Raw genomic sequence first — 21,078 nt, 5'->3', positions numbered from 1 at the left:
GGACTCTGAAAAAAAAAAGATAAAATATTGTGCGTTCGGAAAACTGCGGTTGGTTGGTTGACAGATTTTCCGTCTCCGCGACTCCTTCTGTTGGAGTTTATTAATTTACGAGTTATGTCCCTTACTTTTTATTTTATCCAATCAAATTACAGAAATACTTCTGTGCGAGACTACCAGGCTTGATTGACAACAAACGAGGAACATATTTTAGTGCGTGTTCAACTACAAACATGCCTCCAAAAAAGAAAAAGGGAAAGGGGAAAGGGAAGAAAAAGAAGAAGGATGGTAATTATTACATATCGAGAACTTAATCTGAGATAAAGGTTGATCTTAGGGTCGATGAGTGGCTTTAAATTCTCGATCCTGGCACAAGCAGGGTGATTTCGTCCTCATTTCTATGACTGCTGTTATTGCTTTTCAAGGTTTTGTTAATAGCTCATTGCCTCTCACCTATTGAATATCAAATAAAAGTAAACAGCGGTTGTGCTGTTTTTGTAAAACATCGATATTGATGTGCACTGTTCTAGTGTCATTTATTTGTGTGCACATTTGGATTTGTAACAGAAGCCATGATATTATCGATGTATTTTTATATGTACATCACATATATTGGTCTGATACAACCTGAATACCAAGTAGGATACAACTATTTATACCAGGTGTACAAACATAAAAGGACGATAATCAGGTACAAATGGCTTTGTTGGTTTACAATTGTTAGTGTTAGATATTAGGTTCCAGGTTTAAAACACCGTTTGTATTCCTCCTTGGGACTCATCGGACGTTTGACAATGTTACTCATCGGGGGATATTTTCAGAGATTCGATATCAATTAGTACCAAGGAAGAATCTTAACAAAAAATTAATGGTTTTTATCTTGTTCAGCCATATTTCAGCAGTTACTCTTTGTTTTAAACAGCTTCTTCTGACATTGAACACACCAATCAGTGATGGGACAGTCTAATGTCAGAGTTTGTCACACAGTGAATGGCGCTTGGTCTCAGTCTTGACCAGAGTGACCCAAATCATTCTTACATTCTATCAACTTTTATACATCAGCTTGGAGTCGACACAAATCTGATATTCAAAAGTCGATAGAACATCAAAATAATTCAGATTAACTCCACATGCAATCTTATCACTTTATTTCCCATTGTAGGTGTTCCCTGGAAATAGTTTATCAAACCTTACTTTTATATTTTTGAAACAATTTATGCATCAAGTCAATCACTTTTCTTCATTTAAAGACTTGTACCATTTTAAAACTTAATAGAGGTCAGACCACAACTTTTTCGTACTTTTCAAGTATGTTCATATTTTCTATTTCCTTTTCACAGATGCCTCCTTAGAACTTGAAGACAAATACAAAAAGACGATGACAGAAATAGAGGCACTAAAAGATCACCTTGGTAAATATTACAATATGTTCACTTCAGTAAATAAGACTACTTTTATGTGTGGATGTTGTTTTCCTCAAACAATGAGTTGTATCCAAACTAAAGTTTTATTGTAATAATTTGAACAAATGTATTTTCCCTAGATTACTCTTTGTATCTATAGTAAAAGAATTGACAAAGAAGAGAAAAGTAAGATGGTCAAATATTAGCCACAATATAATGCTCAGCTAGAGAGAACTTTTCTTCAGCTCACTTGGCGTCAGACTATTAGCTTGTGGTCCTGGTTCAAATCCTCGAGGAGTTATAGAAATAAATAATGACTTCCGAAACATATTGTTTTTAATCTTAGAAGAAAGAGCAATTGATACATTAATAGAAAAGAAAACTGAAATGGTAATATCAACAGATTTGATTTCTTTATTTAGCTCTAACCTCACGCCTTATGATAACTGCCATATTTGATGTTTTTAATTACTAGTAAATGTTATATTTATTGATTTACTGGGTTTTCTGTATGTAGGATTGCTGTATTGAATTTTCACAGCAATTCGTAAGGAGATCGCGAGGAAATCACAAGCCATGGGAAACATGATGAAGTCTCGAATGGAAGATGCACAGAAGGACATGGAGGAACAGAAGGCAGACCAGAAGGCAATTAATTCAGGTGGAGAGAATATATTTTTAAAGAATCACATCACAAACAAAAACTTTTGAGGTTTTGTCCATGTTTCAATTGTGAAATGTGACTAGAATTACTGCTTATACCTTGATGAATGGAGATGTGCTCTGTATTTGTGTAAAATTAAATGAACAGATCAAATGACATTTAAAAATTTAGAAACATGACAAAATTCTGTTGATGGCTTAATAAGACACCACATTTTAAGTCTAATCATCACTGTACCAACAAAGTGTGAATATGTAACTAATTCAAAGCTGTGAGTTTTATGTGATAATTTGACTGGTAATTGTGATCAACTTTCCATCATCTCACCTATGCTGAGTTATCTGTGACTTTGTGTCAATGTATAAATTAAATAAGCTAATGTTTCAAAGTTTTATAAAGAAATAAACAAACAAACAGTTAAAGGCATTGCCGTCAATTAAAAATACCAAGCATGTTCAGATAATTGTTTGGAATGAACTAAAATTTTTATTTTCTGTTTTTATAATAACAGAAATGGCACTTGCCTATAAAAGCATGCAAACTACCCTCCAACTGAAAGTGCATACACTTGACATGAAACTGATGCAGACAGAAGCCAAACTTAGTAAGTATAATTATGTAACTTTCAGATACAAAATCTTCTTACTCCTTTAAATTTTTAATACCATATTAATTGAAATCAGGCTGAAAGAACACAAAGCATCAAAGAAATGGCATCCACTGTTCAAATCAAGATAACGGATGGACATTTTGGAGAAATGATATGTTTATAAGTACATGTATATCATGTATGCATTTTGCAATAATTGACTAGAAAATTATTTATATAAGGCTAACTCATGCCTTCTGTTGATCACATGAAGAAAGATTTTTTAAAAAACCAGCAAATTTTAGTCATTCTATTTTTTAAAATCATAAAATTTAACATCATATTGTTATCTTTATTTTTAAATACAATATTTTGCACACTATCATTTTTTTTACAATAATGATGTCATTAAACAAGAGATCAAAATTCAGTTAAAATTTTAATCATCTATAAGATATTTTTCAAAGAACATTTATACATTCTAAGCATTCATTCCCATTTTTAATCTGTATATAATGCCTGTACTTGTATGTTATTGATTAAGATGTAACAAATGATTTCTAGGACTATATCCTAGGCTTTGTATTCTAATTTTCAATTCATTACACTTCTTATTTCATACATTTACATCTGTCAGGTAACTGAAAATGGACATGTACCAGTTCTAAACCTAAGGATCACAAATATCATTTTTATCTTCTCATCCTGAAGAGGTTTTTCATCACCTCTTCCTTTTCCTGAAATTATTCAAATTAAAATGAAATCGGCAAGATCTGTTTTGTAAACTGTATTAAAAGTGGAAGTTCATGTTATAACTGAACTCTCTAATGATAGATCAATATTGATGTGTAAAGGGAGACAATTCTGTTGATCTTCTTGTTCTTGTTATCATTGTAAAACATGTTATATGTTTTGTATAGAGGGGTAGGAAATTTGTGTCTATGAGTCTTATACAGCAATTCCATTTGTGTCTGTTCATGGTACTGTGACTGACAGATCCTCTAGATTTTTGTGTTACTTTTGTCCCATTTAATAATTCACTCGAATGACATTGTAAACCTCGCTTATGCCTACAAAAGATGGGTCTCTCAGGTGTTATCTTAAAAATCATTCAATAAATCCCCTGTTTATTCTATTTTTGCTTTTTAAAACAAACACTATTAGTAGTACAAATTTGTATGATGTTACAGAAAATTCAAAATTTTAAATTCACTCTAAAATTTTAAACATGTCACTGGTACAATTGTACCACTACTAAAACAGTGGAGATATCATATGTTTATTTTCTTATATCAACTTTATTTACAGAAGAGACAGAGAAAAAACTACGAGAGACTGAGGATGAAAAGGAACGTATCACCAGAGAAAAAGACGAGGAAATAGAAAAGCTAAATCTCAACATACGTGTAATGGAAAAGGAGTATATCAGAATTCTTGATGTAAGTGTTTGTCGTTTAATAAGATAAAGGACATGAGTGCAGCAAATTAGGTCCTGTGGCTCTCAGAACAGTCTCTATTAGACATGAGTGTAGCAAATTAGGTCCTGTGGCTCTAAGAACAGTCTTTATTAGACATGAGTGCAGCAAATTAGGTCCTGTGGCTCTAAGAACAGTCTTTATTAGACATGAGTGCAGCAAATTAGGTCCTGTGGCTCTAAGAACAGTCTTTATTAGACATGAGTGTAGCAAATTAGGTCCTGTGGCTCTAAGAACAGTCTTTATTAGACATGAGTGCAGCAAATTAGGTCCTGTGGCTCTCAGAACAGTCTTTATAAACAAGGCTAATATTAAATTTTGAGCCCAATTTTTATCACTTTAAATGCTGTAATGAATTGGGAAAAAAACTTGACTGAATCTTGGATATAAAGAGAAATAGGTTGTGAAGGATCTTATTTTGTTTGTACAAAGATTGTACAAAAGAGCCATAAGTAATTGTCACCTTTTCACACAGTTTACAGGTTGATACAGTGTTGCCAAATAATGAATGAAACTGCATCATACAACTGTTTTGTCCACATAGGACTTGTCAGTGATGTTAAGGGCCTAATTTTTCAAACCTAGGAGGTAAATCCAAGATGACAGGAAAATATGTCAAAATCTAGATGGGAAGGTGCACAAATTATATGGGTGGTCAGATGATGCAGTTGTAATACAGTCTTCTTTCACCTAGAGGTTCAGGGTTCGAATACAATAATGAATGTGGAAAACTATGGCGTCACCTTCCCGACCATGTAGGTTTTCCAGGGTACTCTTGTTTCCTCCCACAGTAAGACCCAGCGCACTTCCTTTGGGGCCAACAAAAGAGATTAATATAATTATTGTAGAAAAAATTTAGTTTTAATTTCATTCCAAATATTTTCACCACAATTACCTACAATTGTACAAATGTCTAAACAGGTCTGTAAAAGTTTAAAGAAATTTTTAAGAAAATGTTCTTCCATGCTGCTATCATGTTTGATTGAAATAGAGGTAAGACAGTATCACTGTAGAGTATTTTTTGTTAACTACAGCTGAATATTTATTCACACCTTTTACAGAGATACAAACTGAGATTAGATACACCTTGTTAATTTTACTTTAAAAAATATTACTGTAAAATTGTATATTTCTGTGGGGCTCAATTTTCTTGGTTTTTCAAAAAATTACTATTTTGTGGATAAATGTAGCTCTATTAATTTGTTTGTACTGATTTTAACAGTTCGTGAACAAATCCTTGAATAATTGTACCCACTAAATCAATGAAAAATAATCCCCCACAAAAAATAATGACTTCTCGGTATATGTACTGTAAATCTCTTAATGTGATTGTCAGTATTTCAATAAACACCATATATGGAATTAATCTGGTTTACTGGAACCTCTACAGCTATAATCGCTATTATCAAACATGCACTAGTATTTCATGAGGAACATCAACCATAATCATGATTAAAAAAAAAAAAAAAATTGTTTATTTATTCAAGACACATGTTATCATATATTGATCAGTGAATGTTCTACATGTATAGAGTCTACATAACACAGCCCACAATCACACAAATATAGTAGAGTTACAATCATCGTTATCAGCTTAATCACACATCAATGTTTTTATCAATTTGACAAGAGTCTTAACTTTGGAATCACATTCACGTGTCCGATTATATTGATGATTCTTGATATCAACATTTAAAATGATATGTACTACATACATATACATGTAAGGGCATTCTGCCTAATGCTTTGAACATAAGGATATACATATCTTAACGTAAATTAGAAACTTATGTATATTTAAAAAAATAAATTTCAGTTGAAGTTTCAGTACATTTTCCTTGTAGTAAGACTGTATTGTCTCTATATATCAAAGGACAAGTTCCTCCTCAGTCCTTTTTTTTTCCTCCAAAAGTGTTTCTAGTGGAAAACCATCAAGTTTTGTTTTCTTTCTTTTTTTTTTATTGTGTTTTTTTTAAAATATTGAAATGAATAGCGATATTACTGGTGCTCATACAGGAATTGATCCATAGACACCTAAACATAGTATTTAAAGCGAAAAAATCTAACTTTTATGAATTTGATTATGAAATTAAGAATTGTTGTACTGTAGGATTGAGACAAAATGACTGTATTTGTTAGAGAGGAGTTATTGTTGTTTGGTATTTAACATAAAATCAATTGATGTTTGTTGACAGGAATCACTGAATTCCCTGGTAACCAAGATTGACGGTGCCAAAAGTAAATGGGAGTTGTCCGGAAGTAATTTACAGGCCAGAAATAAACAAAACCTGCTGGAGTTAGGCCTTCATCCCCTGGATATTTAAACCAATCACAGAACACGAGACAAAAAACTAAATCTACAGGAGTTAGGCCTTCATCCCCTGGATATTTAAACCAATCACAGAACACGAGACAAAAAACTAAATCTACAGGAGTTAGGCCTTCATCCCCTGGATATTTAAACCAATCAGAGAACACGAGACAAAAAACAAAATCTACAGGAGCTCTGCTTTTATTTCCAGGATATTTAAACCAATCACAGAACAGGAGAGACACAAAGAAAATGAGAGGAATTACTGTTTTTTTTTTAATTTTTGTTAATGAAAAAGTTAAATATAATGAAGTCAGTCAAGTTTTACCAAAAACATTTCTTAAGAAAATTCACAGCAAGAGTTAGTAGGTGCTTAATTTAAAGACCAAGCTGAAATCTACGGTTGAAATTGAATATTGTGTTATAAAAAGATGTCATTTCCCTTTATTAAAGGATGATACAAAATGTATGTGATGATAAGTGTGGTCACAGAATTAGATATTAACCCATGCTGTAATATTACTGTTTTTTTTAATGTGTTGCTGTATCATGTCCTATCTCGCCCTCACGCAAATCTCCAGGGTGTGAAGAGGGAAATGATTCTGAATCATTGCTGTAACAATGAAAATGAATCTATTTAAATTGAGAAACTACTTTTATGACAAACCTTAAACAAATATTGTAACTATCACTACTTTACAAAGTCTTTACTTGTAAAATGTACATATACATATACATCTAAACCATATCAGATACAGATATGTCTTTTTTTCTATTTTTTGTTTCTAGGAAGATTTATTTTATACAAAATTGAAAATCGCTTTTGCATGATGAACAAACATCTTATTTATTCACACTGTATAACAAATAAAACATTGAACATTAATTTTTGTCTTGTTCTTGTTTTGTGAATTCAAAAGGAAACATATTCGTCAGCGTACTCATTTTTGTACTGTTTGGTGTTATTTTACTTATTTATCTAAAGGACGTCTATTTTGGCTTTAACCTTGTGCTACAAGTACTTTATGCATATGGATATAATGTATTATTGATTTCAATATCATTCCACAATTGGATAATATATTTATTGGCGGGTAGATATTTTGAAGGCACTATGTATTGTCTATGAACATGTAATTTTTTATTAAATCTATAATCTATTCTAATATAATAAAAAAAGATGAAGCTGATTTTTTTGCTTGATGTTTCCATTGTAATCATTTTTAACGTTTGGCAATGTGTTAACATGATGGAACACTGTGTGTTGTGGTGCTGTAGTATCGGGTCAGTTTCCCCACTGTTTTAACATTGGGGATCCCGATCCAATCAAGGTATCAAACAAAGTTATATTCATTCTCATATAAGCCATTTTTATCACATAACTCAGAAAAGAAAGGGTGTTTTTTCTTATATGAGGGACAAAAATTACCATATCTATTGTTTACAAGACACACACTTTTCTTCAGAACAGGAAAATTTTATCCGAAGTGAATGGGGTTTTAAGAGTTATTTTAGTTCTTTTTCATCAAACTCGCGTGGAGTCTCAATTTTATTGAACAATAATTTTGAAAGTAAAGTCTATAAAGAAAAGCGGGATCTGAATGGTAATTTTCTGGGTATTGATATTGATATTGAGGGTACTAGAATAACACTGATCAATCTTTATGGACCAAATAATGATAGTCCAGATTTTTATAGTCAAGTCTCTAATACTATAGATAGTTTTGGAAACAATAATATAGTAGTTTGTGGTGATTTCAACCTAGTATTAAATCCCGATATGGATTATGATAACACATATAGAAATATTAATAATGCTGCTGCTAGGGAAAGGGTTTTGGAAATTAACGACACTTATAATCTCATTGATATTTACAGAGAACTTCATTCAGATACAAAGAGATTTACTTGGCGAAGGAAAACCCCTTAAAACAGGCCAGATTAGATTTCTTTCTTATTACTGATTCTCTGTTATCTTCTGTTAGAAAAGCAACCATTGAACCTAGTTATAGATCAATCCATTCACCAACAGTTATAGCATTACAGTTAAATGAATTTAAAAGGGGGAGGGGTCTTTGGAAGTTTAATAACTCTTTGTTGTATATACCTGAGTATGTTGATATGGTAAAAAAATGTATAGATGATGTGTAGTTACAATATTGTTTGCCAGTTTATAATATAAATTCTAGTGAACTTATTCCTAATAGTGAGATTCAGTTTTTAATCAATGACCAACTATTCTTAGAGACTTTTCTTATGGAAATAAGAGGTAAATCGATAGCTTTTGCATCTTTTAGGAAAAATCAACAGAAGTACCAAGAGAATAATTTAATGAAAATTATATAGAAACTATAGAAGCTAGCTCCAATCCAGATCAAGAGGAGTTAGATAGTTAAAAACAAGAATTAGAGGCTTTACGTTTAAGAAAGATACAGGGTAGCCTGATTAGGTCACGAGCTAAATGGATTGAGGAGGGGGAAAAACCAACTGCATATTTCTTTAACTTGGAAAATAGAAACTTCACTTCTAAGATTATTCCGAAAATTCAAAAAAATAATGGGACTATTGTTACAAACCAGGGGGATATTTTAAATGAAGTTCAACTTTACTATGAAAATTTGTATAAATTTCGGGAAGTTGATGATGTTGATCTAGATTATCACCTCCAGGGTTGTGGGATACCAAAATTAAGCAACACAGAATCTAGGAAGTTAGAAGGCTTGATTACAGTTGAAGAAGCTGGTAAAATTTTTAAAAATATGAAAAATAATAAGAGTCCGGGATCAGATGGTTTTACATCAGAATTTTTTCTGGAAATTTATTGGTGATTTTGTTGTTCGTTCAATTAATTTTAGTTTTTCAATTGGTCAACTTTCTATTACTCAGAGACATGATACAATAACATGTATTCCAAAGGGAGATAAGCCTCGTCATTTTCTGAAAAATTGGAGACCAATTTCCTTATTAAATATTTCTTACAAAATAGCTTCAGGAGTAAACGCATGTAGGATGAAATCAGTGTTGAGTAAGCTCATAAATGAAGAACAGACAGGTTTTTTGTCTGGGAGGTATATTGGTGAAAATATTAGGACTATTTATGATGTTATGGTTTATGTTGAAGAATTAGATATTCCAGGAATGCTACTTATGGTGGACTTTGAAAAAGCTTTTAACTCGATATCATGGGATTTTATTGATAAAGTTTTGGGGTACTTCAATTTCGGGTGGGACATTAGAAAGTGGGTACAAATCATGCACACTAATGTTTTCTCTTCCATCAACCAAGGGGGCAATCTATCTGGCACTGTCGAGATTCAGCGCGGGTGTCGACAGGGCGACCCGGTCGCCCCATATATTTTTATTTTATGTGTCGAAGTGTTAGCAGCAAAAATAAGGGCAAATGAAAGCATAAAAGGTATAGAAATTGAAAATGTACCTATTCTAAACGCACAATATGCAGATGATACCGGTCTTATACTTGACGGCTCAGAAAAATCACTCAAGGAATCAATTACTCAATTAAATACTTTTGCAAAAATTTCTGGGCTAAATATAAACACTAATAAAACACAAGTTATAGGTAGCAAAAAGTATAGTGATGAATCTTTCCTTCCTGAATTGAATCTGCTTTGGGGTAATACCAAATTCACTTTTTTAGGCATTGATTTCTCGGTTGACTTAACTGAAATTACTAGGATGAACTATGACAAAAAATTAGTTAAACTGAAATCACTTATTAATATGTGGCAAAAACGGAATCTTACTCCAATTGGTAAAATTAATATTATAAAATCGCTCTTAATTTCCCAATTCAATTTTTTATTCATTACTCTGCCTGATCCTACAGATAAGTTTCTTGCCAAACTAAACTCAGCCATTTTTGAATTTCTTTGGAATGGAAAATCATATAGAATAACAAAAGATGTTTTAATTCAAAACTACATAGATGGGGGGCTAAAAATGATAGATGTAGGCAGTTTTATAGACTCCCTTAACCTAGGATGGATTAGTAGAATCACTCAATCCTCAGGAAAATGGAAAGTTCTGCTGAATTCTATAATTAATATAAAGAAATGGTTTAACTGTGGAAGAGAGTATGTTCATTTATGCAATATAAATTGTGGCAATAAATTTTGGAAAGATGTGTTTAAATGTTGGGTTAAAATGAATAATTGTTTGTCCATGAAGTACTATACTCCTGAGTCAATTTTGAAAACACCTTTATGGTATAATAATGATATTAAAGTTGGAAATAATTACATTTTTTATCCACTATGGTTTAATTCTGGTATTTATACTATTAATGACCTTGTTAAAAATTCAGAAGATTTGTCTTTCTTCACCTTCAAAGAGTTTTGTCAAAAGTTCCCAATTAAAACTAACTATTTAGAGTATCTTGGCTTGATCACTGCTATTAAACAGTTTTTGAGGAAACATGATTTTCAACCACAGGGACTCTCTCAGCCTTTCATACCTCTCCTGCTTGAAATTTTCTTCAAAAGTAAAAAAGGATCTAAAGATTTTTACAACACCATTATTAAACCAGCGACAACACCTACTGGTATTAAAAAATGGGGGGAAGAATTTGACTTTGATGACCAGAAATGGAAATACTTACTCCGAATTCCTTTTGATATTACAAAGAGTGCAAAATTACAGTGGTTCCAGCTAAGAATTATACATCATATCTTGGTAACAAATACATTTCTTTTCAAAATAAATTTATTTCCTAGTCCATTATGTTATCAATGTAATATGGAAAGGGAGACAATATTTCATTGTTTATGGGAGTGCATAGAAGTACAGAATCTGTTAGAAAAATTTGAGGCATTGCTAGATATTCTACTGATTCCTTTTGGGGTAAATAAAGAAACATACTAATTTGGAATTACCAATCCTAATACTAATCCGGTAGGTAATGAAATTCTAATTCTTATTAAACATTATGTCTATAAGTCCAGATGTCTGTACAAATCTCTTAGTTTAAATGCTCTCCTAAATAATATCAAGGAACATTTTCATATACAACAACATATCTCTTATAGTAAAATAGATACTTTTAAAGTAAATTTTCAGAAAAATTGGAAAAAATGGTTACCTCTTTTGGAATTATAATATACTAGTTAATTCAAGCCTTGTCCCAATGGCCTTGACATCACCACATTGTAACTAAAATTGATCATGAGAATTCTTTTGGCTCTATTGTATTGTTTATTATAATCCTCCCATCCATCTCAAACCCCCTATCACCCCACTACATCCTCTTTCCCCAACCTCCAAGCCCACCCTCCCTCTTTCTCTTTGTTAATATTATGTTATTTCTGTCCTCTCTCTCTCTCTCTCTCTCTCTCTCTCTCTCTCTCTCTCTCTGTGTGTGTAAGGGTGTGTGTGTGTGTGTGCATGCATGTGTATCTGCATCTGAGGGTGTATGTGCATGTGTTTGTATGTTGGCATATGCATACCTTTATGTGAGAATATTTACAGGTATGATTTTTGTGAAGGTTTCCAGTAAGTTTTCAGTGTACAGTGAATTTTTGTATTATGCATGACGATGGTGATGTCTACAGGGTGATGATTGAGGCCTGCCTGATTGTGAGGATGATGATGAGGCCTATAACAGGATAATGAGTACGGTGTGCAAGTGTCAGAGTAAGTGTGTCTGTATGATGTTGCATGTATGACTCGTCATTTATCTGTTATTGTTTTAATTGGCAAAAATGAATGAAAAATAAAAAAAAGAATTATATATAAAAAAAAGAAAAGATACATTTGAACAAATTTTGTTGTCAAATTATTGAGACCAGATCAAACGAAAGTAGGTATGTCCGATTGTCGTTACAGAGATTTCGATTTCAGGCTGCAGCGTCAACCAATGAAAATCGACGATGGAATAAAAAATAACTACATTCAGATCTCCCAGAGTTACTGCCCTTTGTTTTACTCCGGGGGCGAGAACGAATACATTAATAACATACCTATCGGCTTAAAATCCTATATCATATATATGTACCATGCACACATGAAACGTCTCTTATCAAATTTCATTTTTGTGAGCCTTCATGTGCAGAGACGTATATAACTGGGGTGTATAAATATATATTAAACGTCCCTGATAAAACACGTGTTATATGTGTCCACGGACTTAAATATTCATGTACAATAAAGGACCTTCGGCGTACATCGGCCATCGAATTAGATTTATAAATTTATATTTGTTTTATGTTCTATGTATGTGATGTAATTTATGAAATATTTGTGTCTTGATAAAGGGGTTGCATCGAAAATTTGACAATTCACTAAGTCTTGTCTGTACTGTCGTTATTACTTCATTGATCATATATCTATTCCAGTAATACGCATCCAACGAACATTTGTTTGTTAGGATCCGGTATATATAGAAGATCCAATATTGGACCATACCGTCGATATCACTTACTAGATTATACATACATTTATGTATGTATGTATGTATAATCTAGTTCCGTGATACGTCTCTGTTCCTGCGAGGGCAAAATTTGAAACTCCTTTGTCCTATAAAAAATGAAAAGAATTTATTTATCTTCTTACACCACAGTATAAAAAATAACATATTCATAGGTTTAAAAGCTAACATGTGGAGAACAAAATCAAACGGGAGAGTGGTTTTGTTGCGCAATGTTTAATGCATGAGGTCATGTACTGTCTATAGTATGACGTCACCACATGTTTCTGAATGAAACACGCTACAGGTGACATCACACAAGTGAAGTATGCCTGCGAATGAAAGAGAACATGAGTGATTTCTGGATAACAAAAAGATGATATGATAAAGTTGAATCATTGAAAAAAAACTAGTTATACCTCTTTTGAAATGCTCTAGTACAGACATTCTCTGTCCTCTATCACTAAGAATAGTCTTAGTCCGTCACCCTATATTCTATATGAACCATGCAGTATTAGGATTTGGCCTATATATAAAATAGGTCCGGCTTCGCGTTACATTTTGATAACCCCGGGGTTGTGATGACACTTTGGATACCGTGGTATCTCCGCAACACAAAAATGCGTGTAGTCCAGTATAAGATAAATATAAACCAAAACAGAGTCCGTGTAGGTCCGGTACTACGTATGTCTATTAGAGTAAATTCCTGACCTCTACTCTGTAAAGTCGTGTTACTGTTTTACTAAATACCTTTATTTGTTGTAATACCCGAAATCCTTTCAGGGAAGGGGTCGCCTCTTAACCCATGTCTGAGAGTCACATGTAGTTACATGTAGGTCACCATGGTGATTCAGTTTTCATTTAACGATTTTACGTCTACTGTTACAGCCTTTCAGCGGACATGCAAGTCCGTAATAGTGGACGTAAAATCCATTGAGTAAAACACACGATAATGTGTGTAGTTTTGTTTTGTCCTAACAGTGGTTAGTCAAAAATTACTTGTATTCATGTGTAGACAATTTGCAACAATAAATTAAACGAGTTTTTGTTCTAACTTAACTTTTTGTTTTGCTCTAATTAAAACCCAGAAAAACACATTATATACGTCACTGGCAAAACGGAAGGAAATCTGGGGACGTGGAACGTTTTAATGTTGTTCATGGTGTTATTTTCAGCAATCCTTGTCTAAGTAAGTTAATATTTCATTGATGGAAGATGACATCAGCGTAACTCCTGTAATAAAGTCGTTTATTAGTGTAATTATAGTCGATATAATTGCAAGTAACCTTTTAGGAAATGATACACTAACTCACTAAAAGTTTTCTTGATGAAGATTTGTCTGAGGGATATCTTACAATTACATGGAGTTTCCTCAACATAATTTATCATTTATATTGAGTTTTTATTAATAACAAAATTTGGGAAATATTGATGCATTGTGACGTCATACTGAATACACCGCACATCTTATACGTCACGGACACTGGATGTTTACTGTTGTGTACAAGTAACAAAAAGCCATACAGGTAAATAACACTTCTCAACAAGAACGCCTTGGAATGGTGAATAAAGTTGTTTGGTGTCCATTTAAAAGAACTTTAAATTGACCTAAATACATATGTCATACATGAATACATACACAACCAAATCCATAGACACAATTACGATTATAAAAAGTGTCATAAGATATACATTTTACACTGGCTGTCTATTACTGTTGTGTACAAGTAAGTGACAAAAAGCCATACAGGTAAATAACACTTCTCAACAAGAACGCCTTGGAATGGTGAATAAAGTTGTTTGATGTCCATTTAAAAGAACTTTAAATTGACCTAAATACATATGGAAGAATCGATACATGAACTGAAAAATATATTTCATACACAACCAAATCCATAGACCACAATTACTGTACAAACGGGCTCAGTATAAAAAGATCGTAAAGAAAAATGAAGATATACATTTTAATCAACAGTTTGAAATTTACCAGGTGAATACCGGTAACAGATTAAGGATAAAGATGTTTTAGAGCCTTGTCAGTCAAACTGGTAACAGATTAAGGATAAAGATGTTTTAGAGCCTTGTCAGTCAAACTGGTAACAGATTAAGGATAAAGATGTTTTAGAGCCTTGTCAGTCAAACTGACAGATATATTAAAAACGTCTCGGTTTACATCTTGTTAGTTTACGTCTTATTAAAACAGCCAGTGTGATTTAAGGTCATGCCAGGTTTGGGTGGTAGAGGCCCCACGGAGGCCTCGAACCCGCGACCAAGAGATTGGAGCGCTCGCGATAACGATGGTCACACCACCGCGACCCCAAGAACATACAAGTAACTTATATAAATATGACTTTTTTATAAGATGAGAAATGTAAATACTAGATAAACACTGATTACAGAGTTTGGATAAATGATTCTTTTGTCTTGGTCAGTCAGACTGACAGACCGCACCCTAGATATGTTACAGATTTACCTTAACTTGTACCACGAGATAATTTACTTACAGAGGAGATACTTAAATTTGTCAATATAACTGACCAATTGAGGCGCCATCATTCATGGCTAATACCGGTACATATACATATGTAAAATGTATATCAAATGTAGAAATTTATGGAAAATAGATGTACGAGAAAGTGCATTATCAGTGAGATAGTTATAATGGGATAATATATTTTCCTGATCTGTATTAACAAAGATATTTTACCACCAACGTCACGTAACAGATATCAGATATCTCAGTGACTGACGATACGTATACAAACCTAACTAAGTTTGGTACTTTATAGATATATTGTATATACTTATATATCAATTTTACAACATTATTGCGAAACAAACTTTAAGTTTATATCAATCACTTTTGTTGGCCCTAACTTTTTATGTCCGTACCGGGAATCGGATCTCGAACGCTTAGGTGAAGAGCGAGTGGGTTACAATTACGGTAACACCCGAACACTCACGGAAATGTTTGTATGACGATCATTCTTGGAATCATCTGCGACAACTAACAAAATATTCACGACACAGGGTTTTGATCGAGATAAATGAAAACTGAAGATCGTAGGAAATATTTAAGGTAGTCATAACGACCTCAATGAGAAATGTCTTTTGAGCGATATAAAGTTGGACATGTTTGATGCTCGTCAGTTTGTCTGTTGGTTCCATTGTGTGAAATAAAGTTGGACGTATTTAATGCTCGTCAGTTTGTCTGGTGGTTCCGTTGAGCGATATAAAGTTGGACGTATTTGATGCTCGTTAGTTTGTCCGGTGGTTCAGTCGAGCGATATAAAGTTGGGCGTATTTGATGCTCGTTAGTTTGTCTGGTGGTTCCTTTGAGCGATATCAAGTTGGACGTGTTTAATGCTCGTTAGTTTGTCTGAGGGTTCCGTTGAGCGATATAAAGTTGGACGTGTTTGATGCTCGTTAGTTTGTCTGAGGGTTCCGTTGAGCTATATAAAGTTGGACATATTTGATGCTCGTTAGTTTGTCTGAGGGTTCCGTTGAGCTATATAAAGTTGGACGTGCTTGATGCTCGTTGGTTTGTCTGGTGGTTCCGTTGTACGATATAAAGTTGGACGTATTTAATGCTCGTTAGTTTATCTGTTGGTTCTGTTGTGCGATATAAAGCTGGACGTGTTTGATGCTCGTTTGTTTGTCTGGTGGTTCTGTTGTACGATATAAAATTGGACGTGTTTGATGCTCGTTAGTTTGTCTGGGGGTTCCGTTGTGCGATATGAAGCTGGACATGTTTGATGCTCGTTAGTTTCTCTGGCGGTTCTGTAGTGCGATATAAAACTGGACGTGTTTGATGCTCGTTTGTTTGTCTGGTGGTTCTGTTGTACGATATAAAATTGGACGTGTTTGATGCTCGTTAGTTTGTCTGGGGGTTCCGTTGTGCGATATAAAGCTGGACATGTTTGATGCTCGTTAGTTTGTCTGGGGGTGCTGTTGTGCGATATAAAGCTGGACATGTTTGATGCTCGTTAGTTTGTCTGGAGGTTTTGTTGTGCGATATAAAGTTGGACGTGTTTGATGCTCGTTAGTTTGTCTGTTGGTGCCTTTGTGTGATTTAAAGTTGGACGTGTTTGATGCTCGTTAGTTTGTCTGTTGGTGCCTTTGTGTGATTTAAAGTTGGACGTGTTTGATGCTCGTTAGTTTGTCTGGTGGTTCCTTTGTGTGATTTAAAGTTGGACGTGTTTGATGCTCGTTATTTTGCCTGTTGGTGCCTTTGTGTGATTTAAAGTTGGACGTGTTTGATGCTCGTTAGTTTGTCTGGTGGTGCCTTTGTGTGATTTAAAGTTGGACGTGTTTGATGCTCGTTAGTTTGTCTGGTGGTGCCTTTGTGTGATTTAAAGCTGGACGTGTTTGATGCTCGTTAGTTTGTCTGGTGGTGCCTTTGTGTGATTTAAAGCTGGACGTGTTTGATGCTCGTTAGTTTGTCTGGTGGTTCCTTTGAACGATATAAAGTTGGACGTGTTTGATGCTCGTTAGTTTGTCTGGTGGTGCCTTTGTGTGATTTAAAGTTGGACGTGTTTGATGCTCGTTAGTTTGTCTGGTGGTGCCTTTGTGTGATTTAAAGCTGGACGTGTTTGATGCTCGTTAGTTTGTCTGGTGGTGCCTTTGTGTGATTTAAAGCTGGACGTGTTTGATGCTCGTTAGTTTGTCTGGTGGTTCCTTTGAACGATATAAAGTTGGACGTGTTTGATGCTCGTTAGTTTGTCTGGTGGTTCCTTTGAACGATATAAAGTTGGACGTGTTTGATGCTCGTTAGTTTGTCTGGTGGTTCCTTTGAACGATATAAAGTTGGACGTGTTTGATGCTCGTTAGTTTGTCTGGTGGTTCCTTTGAACGATATAAAGTTGGACGTGTTTGATGCTCGTTAGCTTGTCTGAGGGTTTCTTTGTGCGACAAAAAGATAACTAGTAATTGATGTCCATTTTGTCTGTCAATGAAAGCAGGAGTTGATTTCACTTTAAATTATCAAAATGTCGATGGTTTGGCATGATTTTATTAATGTAAAACTTTCATCTGATGACATTCTGTGTCATATTGAAATCGTATATGGATAAATGTTTTACTGTGACTTTGAATTAAACTCCAAACAGGTTTCCGCGGGTATGAGGCTATGTACACTAGAGTGAATCTGTATACATTTACGTTGGTGTAATGTACAATTAATTACCAGGAGGGATATATTCCTAAAAGTCGTCATTGCAATAGTGAGTCTCCCTACCCCTACTCACACCTAGCCCTTTCCCACGCCTGTCTCCGCCGCCTTTTTTTCCAAAAATACTAGCCCCTTTCTCCACAGATCTATAACTATCTTGTTTCGCTCCCCACCGCCAACTTTTTTGTTTTTGTTTTTAATTGTCACCGCTCCTTTTTCTAACAGACGATCTACCCTGCAGCCCCAACCCCGCCCCCGCCATTTCCGTAATCATGAATCCGCTAATCTAGTCCATGACTACACACACGCTGGCTGACGGTGAATTAAATACGTTTACATAACCTGACGTTTGGAAAACATATACATCGTGCATAGATAGTTACTTATCTTATCAGAAGCTAAAAAGCTTGATCATTTGACGATGTCATCGTTGAACAGTCAAATATTGGAACGATGGAATCACTACAGATCTCTAGACGATTCTAGATACTTTACATGTAGGTCAAGTGCAGTGAACCGTGATGTCGTTTCTGCTGGTCGTTTAGGTGTCGGGAGTGAGAGCTGTCGTACCCGTTAGACTGTCAGACCGACTGGCGGTGAAATAGCTTACTCGTCAGTGGTTATGCAGAAACAAAAGACGTCAGTAAACGGACGGACATGGCTTCGTAATTTGATTCCTGATACATATTTCGTGTAAACTAGACGTTGTATGAACGGGGGTTGAAATTGTGGAACGGCAGGTAGTGATCGAAGTTAGTGTGTAGTTATTACACACGTGTCATTTACACAGTATTTCACACGCACGCGCGTGCAGCCAGTGTGTGACACCATGGTGAACATTGAAGATTTCTGCGGCAAGAAAGGTGGAGCGATATGGGTAAGAATTAAATGACTTACATAAACACTGAATTCACTGTAAAGCTAGGTCCTAGTTTCGTTTTGTCGTGCGTCGTATATTTGACGTCAAATGGGTGTAAATAGATAAGACATAACATCGTGTGCGTGATATTACTTCGTATCAAAACATTAAAAGAAGTTTATGTAATTTTTCTTACGTGATTATGCTGCAAAAACAGAATACGGGATAGATTTTTAAAAATTGAGTTACCTCCCTTTGAACACGTTCCAAATATTCACCTGTAGGTCGCAAGCCTACTACACAATGACCGGTAGTGCTATTCAAGTTCTCCATACCAGAATACAAACAGACATTTAAATGGAAATGAATTTAAAGGACATTTCAAAATCCTTCTACACCAATAGCAGTGTTTGTCTTGTAAATATGAATAAAACCAGATTAAAGTTACACAATATACGGGTGTCGATATATTGTTGGGTGTAGTATATATGCTGACTAGGCCAATCATCAGCTCCGGTCATTGAATGACCGTGAAAAGTAAAATGGGGTTACACAATTCAAGGGATGGGCCATGGGATTGATTTTAATATACATGTTTATATTTCTGATACTGATATAAAAAAACCATGTATATATATAATATGCTTTACATTGACTTTGTTGTCTGTAAGATAAGATAAGTTTATTTCCGGTTCAGGACGTGCTTGAGTCCTCTATACCAGACTCAATAATACATGTTAGATTTTCAAGATACTATAATAAATAAATTGAATTAATATGTGCCTCTCATTAGCAATGTTTCTTAGTATACTCTAAAGGTAGAGTTATTATATAGGACAAGCTGTATGTGGGGTCAATACAGGTAAACTATAGTTAATCAATATCAACACTGTATACCTATTACAATTTCACAAGGTTAAACAGTGTCGAAGGATTTAAATAACTTCCTATATTAATTACCAGGATCACTTATACCCAAGGTGTTATGTACGAGTGACGTATAATACTGAGGGGATGACAGTTACCTGGAGACTGCCTTTATCTCTTTTTAACACAATTAGCAGAGATGTTGGTGCTAATTACTGTTGCGTTGCATAGTCCAAAACCAAGGAGACTCTACTGTCTTGTTAAAGTAGAGCAGAGTCACGTGGTGTGTGACTTGTTGTATATGTAAACTATTTTACTCACAAAGTACCAGACTATCAATCATTTCAAAATAAATCTGGAGAAAGCTTGATCATTTTTAAATTGATTGCGCTAGATTTTGTGACAAATAATTTCTTTCAACTTTTGATATTTATAAAGCCAAATGTACGAATATTTACACTGAACTACCGTCCTATATTGCATACAGCCAAAACTATGAAGAAAATTAGCTTTAACTTGGCCTAGTTTCTTATCCCTCTATGTTATATGTCTGTATCAGTTTTTATCAGTTGTATTTTTTTGGTCTGGATTGAAGGTCAACAAAATAATACAAATTAATGACCTTGACCTACTTTCACAGTGTCAGGTATCAGTATTGAAACGTTTTTAATATAGGTCAATGGATATTCTTTTAAGATTCTAGATATTTGTCAATTTAATAGCACACTGCTGCATTATGGGACAGAGATAAATAGCTATTAAAAACTAGGTAAATGACCTTGACCTTACAAAGTTTCGTTATGGACAAGCATATGGTAACAGAGGTCATCACTTAATTTAATGCCTTAATTAGGATTTGAACATAGGACCACTGATTCATTAGTCCTGCGCTCAACTGATTGAGCTAAATAGAAGATATCCGACATATCTGATATGTTACAGCTGATATTCAACAAGGTTTCATATAATAACTTCCCCTTCTGAAAGTTCAGCGAAGCTTATAGTGCATGGCTAGGTTTTGTTTGTTGAGCCCCTACATGGGTGTCAATGAAGTGGAGGTAATTTTATATTTTGATGCCTCCACTAGGATTTAATCTAGCTTGTCTAAGATCACAAAAAGAAAACATATTATCCGACATATCTGATATATTACAGCTGATATTCAACAAGGTTTCATATAATAACTTCCCCTTCTGAAAGTTCAGCGAAGCTTATAGTGCATGGCTAGGTTTTGTTTGTTGAGCCCCTACATGGGTGTCAATGAAGTGGAGGTAATTTTATATTTTGATGCCTCCACTAGGATTTAATCTAGCTTGTCTAAG

General features: G+C 34.1%; 2 protein-coding genes across 2 annotated transcripts in view; both read left to right on the top strand.

Moving 5' to 3' along the window:
- The first annotated feature begins 206 nt into the window (after positions 1-206).
- LOC132559282 (coiled-coil domain-containing protein 153-like) lies at positions 207-6,692 on the top strand. Its single transcript, XM_060223897.1, has 6 exons — positions 207-285; positions 1,338-1,409; positions 1,942-2,061; positions 2,576-2,668; positions 3,962-4,092; positions 6,324-6,692. Exons 1-6 carry the CDS (start codon positions 231-233, stop codon positions 6,450-6,452), a joined length of 600 nt encoding a protein of 199 aa, XP_060079880.1. The 5' UTR covers positions 207-230; the 3' UTR covers positions 6,453-6,692.
- Positions 6,693-18,837: 12,145 nt separating this feature from the next.
- Positions 18,838-21,078, top strand: part of LOC132559235 (multidrug resistance-associated protein 1-like) — a 45,279-nt gene continuing 43,038 nt past the window's right edge. Inside the window, exon 1 of the mRNA XM_060223853.1 lies at positions 18,838-18,907. Within this exon, the coding sequence (XP_060079836.1) occupies positions 18,860-18,907 (48 nt within the window). The 5' untranslated portion in view covers positions 18,838-18,859. The remainder of the gene's footprint in view (positions 18,908-21,078) is intronic.

Source organism: Ylistrum balloti, unplaced genomic scaffold, assembly GCF_031769215.1.
Source record: "Ylistrum balloti isolate Yb309-2 unplaced genomic scaffold, AGI_CSIRO_Ybal_v1 Utg370882, whole genome shotgun sequence".
Classification (NCBI taxonomy): domain Eukaryota; kingdom Metazoa; phylum Mollusca; class Bivalvia; order Pectinida; family Pectinidae; genus Ylistrum; species Ylistrum balloti.
The sequence above is the reverse complement of the archived record's forward strand: the minus strand, read 5'-3'. Positions and strand labels throughout refer to the sequence as shown.